This window comes from Sardina pilchardus, chromosome 13 (genome assembly GCF_963854185.1).
Source record: "Sardina pilchardus chromosome 13, fSarPil1.1, whole genome shotgun sequence".
Lineage (NCBI taxonomy): Eukaryota > Metazoa > Chordata > Actinopteri > Clupeiformes > Clupeidae > Sardina > Sardina pilchardus.
Genome location: NC_085006.1, coordinates 27,767,656 through 27,775,155, shown reverse-complemented (window position 1 = coordinate 27,775,155; position 7,500 = coordinate 27,767,656). Strand labels below are relative to the sequence as shown.

Genomic DNA, 7,500 nt, shown 5'->3' with positions numbered 1-7,500 from the left:
TATTGGGATGAATCACGCTATGTGCAGAACATTAAAAGACATGGGCTCAGTCTCTAGAACGGTTCTTAGCTAGGGTTCTTTCCAGAATCCAGAACTGAAGTGGTGTTCTGATTGAGATTAAATGAACACACACAACATAGTGTGTGCATCGCTCTGTACATACACAGTCTGTATTTGGCATGTACTGTAGATACCGTATTAGATCCATCATGTGTCCAACAGTGATGTTATCCCAAAGGCATGATGACCAGGGAATGTTTACCACTGCACATGTGCATTCTATAAAGCTTGTTTCTTTGTTTTGGTCGTCTTGCAGCCATTTGTGGACATTTTTCCAGGCCAAAAGAAAACAAAATAAATGTAAACAGCAATGGGCAGAAAAATAATGGATAGGATATAACAAGAATATTGAGAAATATCTACCTCTTCATTACATCTTTTGAATAATGAGGTCATAAATGAATCGAAACTAATCAAAACTAATCGAAACTAATCTGTATTTTGGACACCAAAAAATATTCATTGTGCATTTTTACCAATTTAAAAGTACTATCTTTGAGGGCTGTTCCTCAAAAAAAAGACACTACATCTCCAAAACACCTTGTCTTGTCTCATCTCGTCTTTCTAAGAGTGAACAACATCAGCCCGACAGCCAGTTGCATTCACTTAACCTTCAGCTCTCCGCTGTGTCCAATTTAGTGCTAAAGCCCCTTTGCTCATTGGAGTCCTTTATTCCATTGGTCCTTTTCAGGATGATTGGGGAATTATGGGTAATTACGCTTTTTTTTGGCCGTGTGTGTTTCCATTTTGGTTTGCCAGTCATCTGCCCGGTGAGTCACACAAGAACAGGCCAGCGAGCTGATTTGCAAACAAGATCTAGTCATGTTCAAAGAGGAATAATAATTTTTAAAAAAGCAGCACGTTCACTAAGACGGCATACATGATGCTGTCTTAATTTCAATTACACTGCACAATCTGTTTTAAAAGAATTTGAGGGTGCGACCTGTATAACTACGGTGCGGTATGCTATGAATTTTAGTGAATTAAAAAAATAAATCAAAAACGAGCTTGTTCGTCCTCAAGTGTTCACTTTTCCTCCAATCTCCTGAGTCCAGGAGGCCTAATCAGGATTAGCGTGTAATAAGGCATTAGTAACTGCTGACATGGACACTCCTGGGCCTGCAGCCTCTCTGAGACAGCGTCTAGTGGGCCTGCAGCTCTCCCTGCCATAGCTCTCCCGACTATCCGCTAACAGACACCTGGGGGAAAGTGTGTGTGTGTGTGTGGGGGGGGGCAGTGTCAGTTCTCCGAGGCCAAGGCCAATGGAGAATTTGATGATTCAGAAGGAGGTACTGCCACTCAGACACTCAGATACGTGTGTGTGTGTGTGTGTGTGTGCATATACAGTATGTGTGTGTTTGTGTGTATATGTGTGTGTGCGTATATGAGGACCAGCGGGTGTCACTCCTAGAGATGAGATATGCCCCCAGGCGAGCAGGCTCTCTAAGCTGAGGGGTGCAAAGTGGACAGCCACTTGAGCTCGGTAAAGAAACTTTATCCAGGGCATGGGCTGATTGGTTAACCCTATTCCCAGCACTTTCATGCGCACCGCTAACCAGCTGTGTACTCTGGTGTCCACGCATTTACAGTAGATTCGAACGTACCCCTCATCAAGCTACATCACTCTCACCTCGAACGTACCCCTCGCCAAGCTACATCACTCTCACCTCGAACGTACCCCCGTCAAGCTACGGCACTCTCACCTCGTTGTTTTGTCACCTGTTTAGATCTGATTTTTCTGTCATAGTTACTCTTTCAGCAGAAGACCATCTTCACTTCCACACATCAGTACAGGAGCATCTCCTACCATTACCTCCACCAAGGAGCTTATGCTTTCAGCGGGGTTTGTTTGTTTGTCTGTTGGTTTGTTTGTTGGTTTGTTAGTTTGTTTGTTCGCAAGATAACTCAAAAGATTATGGATGGATTTCGATGAAATTTTCAGGGAAGGCGCTAAATGACCCAAATGACCCCACACCATCAAAGAAACGTTTACGTTTTGAGAGTGATCCATCTGGATCCAGGAGGTGGTTATGTTTTCGCTTGGCGGAGGTCTGCGCTCTCTGAGTGCTTTTCTAGTTAAAGAAATGTTACTTACATCAAGATGTGTAAAGCTTATGAAAACTCACAGGGTTAGGTAGGTTCCTATAAAGTAAAGTGCAGTGTGTTAACCTAGCTTGAGGTGTGTCCTCGGGCCTGTAGTGTGTAGCTGCTGTCTAGACCTGCTTTAAGGGGCGGAGTAATCCGTGACTATCCTCATGCCTTTCACTTGCAGCTGCAGCAGCTACGTCTCGCTGTTTATGTGCATCGTTACGGAGAGGAAAGCATTGTTAAAACAGCTCGCTGGCAAAGACCTTTATAATTTATAGTGAATCTGCTTAATGTCCTGGTTGCACTCTGGGTAATTAGCCTTGTATGAGCTATTGCCTCAGATGTCTCTGGATTGTGCTAGAGGGCCTGTTTGCAATGCATGCTGCTCAGATTGGAGAGCGGGGGTGGTGGGGGGGGGGGTTGTGTGCTGGAGTCAACAGACACACACACACACACACCTTCACCTCATCCCTGCTTTCAGGGTTTTCGTCCCAAGCCCTGGGACAGGAGGTGTTTGCTGCCAGAGGAAGTGACACTGTTTTTATGATGCAACATGAGAGGACTGGGCATGGGTCCTGCAGCCGCGGCCCTTCGGCCCACAAATCAGCCCTGTCAGGATCAGGCCCTGGACCTCCAGCCCTGGACAACGCACAGGAAACGCAGGCAGAGGAGGAGAAAGGGAGGAAAAAAACATTTCTCTCTCTCTCTCTCTCTCTCTCTCTTTGTCTCTCGATCTTTCTCCCTCTTTCTCTCTTTGTCTCTCGATCTTTCTCTCTCTCCCTCCCTCTCTTTCTGTCTCTCTCTTCTCTTTCGCCCCCTCTATCTCTCTTTCTGTCTCTCTCTCTCTTTCTCTCTCTGAAACTTGTGTGAGAGGGGAAAAAGAAAAGGCCGAGTGTAACTTTTACAGACGCGGCGCGGCAGCATGCGTTGGCTTCTCCAGCTCTCTTGGCTCGACGCTGCCAAATTTCCAGTGAGCGCTTACATCCCTGCATATCATGTCGGAGATAAGAATAGCAGATCTCCTCCTTCTCCAATGAAAACAGCACACAGACAGGCCTTTAATCCGCACAGGGCTTAATGGAGACGCAGCGTGACACGGCACATGCGAGCCAACAACACTCGCTTGATCTCCAGGACTTCAATGGGATGCCAGGTCGCTGCGCACTGACCCCTGGAGCTTGGGGCGGCTGACCCTGTTTGCTTCAGAACTACTCAGAGAGTCATGTGACCCAGTAGGGTTTCACTATGAGTGGTGGTCTTAAGTTCTACCTGGCACCCACCTATGGACCCCCCCCCCCCCACCCCCCAAGCCCTCACCCTCCAGCAGAGTCCATTTAAAACTGTTTTGAATAGAAAAGGATGGGAGCTATATATATATAGAGAGAGAGCTATTAGATACATAATGTACTACAGTAATTTCCCGCATATAAGCCGCATTGTGTATAAGCCTTAGGACAGTGTTTTATGCAAGTTGAACGAAACAAAATCATATTAATACCATATTAACTGCCCCCCTGTATCAACCTCATTGCTGAAGAAATTTAGCAAAATCAATGTATAAGCCGCGGTTAATAGTCGGGAAATTACGGTAGATGGGGCCTTTGCATCTACATGTATTTATTTACTTCTTTTTATCAAAGCTCCGGTACAATTTAGATGCAGATTAGCCTGAACACTCAGACTCATCATCATAACCTCAGTGATGCTAGCACCAGGTTTTAGCAGTCACAGGTACCTTTTACAGAAGGTCAGTCTATGGAGGGAAAATGAGCTCAAATAATCTAATCTCCCCCACCTGTTTCCGAACGCCACAGTGCGCTAAGTGCTGTATTTATACTGTCTTATCAGTCCGAGGCAACAGGGAGATTTTTCCTAGAAGGTTAATAACTAGGGTGGTTGGAAGACTTCCAGGAAGAGATGTTTTGTTAAAGGAGGACTCAAACGCACATACTTGGCAGGGATCCTTCTCAGGCAGACAGTGAGAGGAGTGTCTAGTGGAGTCATGGAGACATGGCCCGACCCAGAGGTCCAAGCTGGACATGCTTTTGCTTTTCTCGGTGTTAGGGCCGGTCCATTACGGTCCAGAACGACGACAGACAAGACAGCCTGCCCTCAGGGGGCAGACTGAGTGGTGGTGAAGGGGTTTAGTGTTGGAGGATAGGGGGATGGGGGTGGGGGGGTTAAAGTTGCCATCCTGTCTCTAAGCACACACACATTTTGTGAAATGAAGCGAATCACTTCGCGTGGTCCTCTAGCAGTCCTCTGTCTGCTCATTGTGTGCAGAAACAGAGTGGCCTCAGATATAAAGAGTCATAAACAATCCCATCCAATCAACGCGCCACTTCAGGAGGAGATCGTTTGATTTGCTGTGGAGCTTAAACATCAACAAACAGCCGCATGGTCGGTCGTGTCTTTAAGTGGTCATGTGTGGGTGCTAAGGGGCTAGCAGGACAGGCCTGTGTGGGGGCTAAGGGGCTAGCAGAACCGGCCTGTGTGGGGGCTAAGGGGCTAGCAGGAAAGGCCTGTGTGGGGGCTAAGGGGCTAAGGGGCTAAGGGGCTAGCAGGTCCGACCTGTGTGGGGGCTAAGGGGCTAGCAGGACCGGCCTGTGTGGGGGCTAAGGGGCTAGCAGGACAGGCCTGTGTGGGGGCTAAGGGGCTAAGGGGCTAGCAGGACCGGCCTGTGTGGGGGCTAAGGGGCTAGCAGGACTGCCTGTGTGGGGGCTAAGGGGCTAGCAGGACTGCCTGTGTGGGGGCTAAGAGGCTAGCAGGACAGGCCTGTGTGGGGGCTATGGGGCTAGCAGGACGAGCCCGTGTGGGGGCTAAGGGGCTAGCAGGACAGGCCGTTGAGGTGATGGACGGGGCTGCTGGGCAGGCATGTGGTGCGTCCTCACCTGTTTGACGCGGTCGGGGTTGACGGTGGTCTGCGGCTGCAGTATGCTGACCGGCTCTGTCTTCTGGGCGCTCTGGGGCATCTCGCGCACCTTCTCGGCGATGAAGTTGTGGACGGAGTTCAGCGCCTCCACCGTGCCTTGGATCAGGCACACCCGCTCCGTCGTTCCTGACGGGAGAAAAACGACAACAAAGCATTCAGTGTCTCGAGTCTCAGTCAAAGAAAGTGAAAAACAACCATGTGAACAGCAACAGCAGCTCGTCAAACGAAGAGACACTCGTTTATTCAGTTGAAAAAGTGAAAACAACATGCGAGTCGCAACAGCTCGTCGAAGGACTAGGCGATCGTTCAACACTCAGGCGAAAAACGTGAAAAACAACATGGGAGTAACAACAGGTCGTGGAATGACGAGGCGCTCGTTCGCACGTTTGCGCGCCACATGTTGCCGAGGGACTCCTCCAAGCGTCTTCATAAAACGCCATTATTACACGCTAATAACTCCTCGCTCAGCTCCCCGGCTTCTCCTCTCTATATAAATCTCCAAATTACAGCACTCAGCATCGGCGGATGGATGCCAGCTCACTGTGCACTCATGTTTGCCATCTCGTAAAAAAAAAAGACCTCCGTATGATTTTCCCCTAACTCACTCACTCTCTCTCTCACTCTGCACGCTCTTTGCGGATTTGAGACGCCAGAGTTTTGCTCCTGGCGGTTTCTATTGCGACTCAGGCTCTATCTCGGTTCCATTGCGACTCAGGCGCTATCTCAGTTCCATTGCGACTCAGGCGCTATCTCAGTTCTATTGCGACTTAGACGCGATCTATCTCAGTTCTGTTGCGACACAGGCACTATCTCCGTGTCTCTGTGGCCCCTGCATGTTTTCTCACTCACTCACTCAATGTTGTTTTAGTTACGCAAGCTCGCAGGGCCCTGCAGTGATGTCATCGGGTCAGTTTCTTTCGAAGACGAACTGATATCAACTGTCTAGGACAGGAAAACCATGAATAAATACAACACTTACATAAACAGGGAAAAGGAAAAGGAGAAGGAAAAAAAAACGACTATCAACACAAGCCCTTGTAAGGAAACCACCAAAAGTCAAACGCAGAGAGAACATATTTGATTTTGTGTGAGGGAAGGATCGGAACGCCACATTACAGTGTGATATTCAGAGACGACACGGTTTTGCAACATCTGTTCATTGTCATGCTGCATAGCTTTGCAGGGGGGGGGGGGGGTGGGGGTGGTGAGGGGGATAAGCTGGCTCGAACAGCTGCAAAAACACACACTTGAACCCCTCTTCTATTTCGGGGGCCCTGTCCAATCCGTCCTGTCCAGAGAGGCTTATATTAGTACTCTGCAGTCTCCACATTCAATTAATTCAAACATGACACCACCTAGCCCGTCCTAATCTCCACAAGGCTACAGCACGGAGATGTTGTCGGGGTTGGGAGGGGAAGGTGAAGGTGGCGCTCGGAGCACACGAACAGGGAGCGCGTTTCTGTTTCCTCCAGACCGGGCCGCGCTTTTCCACGAGCTGGGCGAGGGTCTCCAGCAGGGCTGTCAGACTAAAGCCTCCAGTATCCCAGCATGCTTTGTGTGTCTGATTTGCTGCTAATCCTCTCTTCATTACCATTTATTCTGTGGTTGTCAGGGCGGGGGTTTAAAAGGGGGAGGTGGATCTGAAGACAGGGAGCTTTCTTCTCAGCTGTGCACCATGGAGAGACAGTGCACCAAGTCACCGTTATCAAAACACAGAGAACCTACGGGCCGCAGATATGAAGGACAGAGAGAGAGAGAGAGAGAGAGAGAGAGAGAGAAAAGGGAACACAGGCAAACTAGGCCGACCTTTAATGAAACACATGGGAGTACTCACACACACACACACACACGCACACACTCGCACACACACACTTGGCTCCCGTGAGGGTGGAAGACAAATCTCTTCTTATCATACTGCAGCAGTCTCGCTTTCCGGCTTCCTCTGAAACTCCATTGTTTCAGAGGTGAATGCTGCTGGGTTGATCCCCCCCCCCCCCCCCCCCATCCTGAACACACACACACACACACACACACAAACACACACCCATGCTACCTTATGCTCTCCAATTCCATTAATACAAGTGGAAATTGAGGACTCTGACTCAAAATAGATAAATAAATAAATAAATATATGTACGGGCGAAAAGCTTTGCTGCGCTACCAACAGCTGGTATCCCGAGAGTAATTTGGGGCAGACCAATCGGGAGACAGATTACTGGAGCGGAGCTCAGCGCAGCCTTGGCCACAGCCCAGCCAAAGAGGATCATGGGTAGAGGAAGACAGGAAGGGCTGGGGTGGGCTGGGGTGGGGTGGGGTGGGTGCAAAATAGCCGCCACAGCTAGCCGTCCAGCCCCAAGTAACCTCTGGCCAGTTGATGCTGCACTGACCCCCAGGCATTAGCTGGGTCTACATGTACTGTA

At 49.1% G+C, this 7,500-nt stretch overlaps 1 protein-coding gene across 1 annotated transcript in view; it reads right to left on the bottom strand.

The window, feature by feature from the left end:
- Positions 1-7,500, bottom strand: part of nova2 (NOVA alternative splicing regulator 2) — a 68,548-nt gene that overhangs the window by 18,123 nt on the left and 42,925 nt on the right. Inside the window, exon 3 of the mRNA XM_062552797.1 lies at positions 5,040-5,206. Coding sequence (XP_062408781.1) covers positions 5,040-5,206 — 167 coding nt within the window. The remainder of the gene's footprint in view (positions 1-5,039; positions 5,207-7,500) is intronic.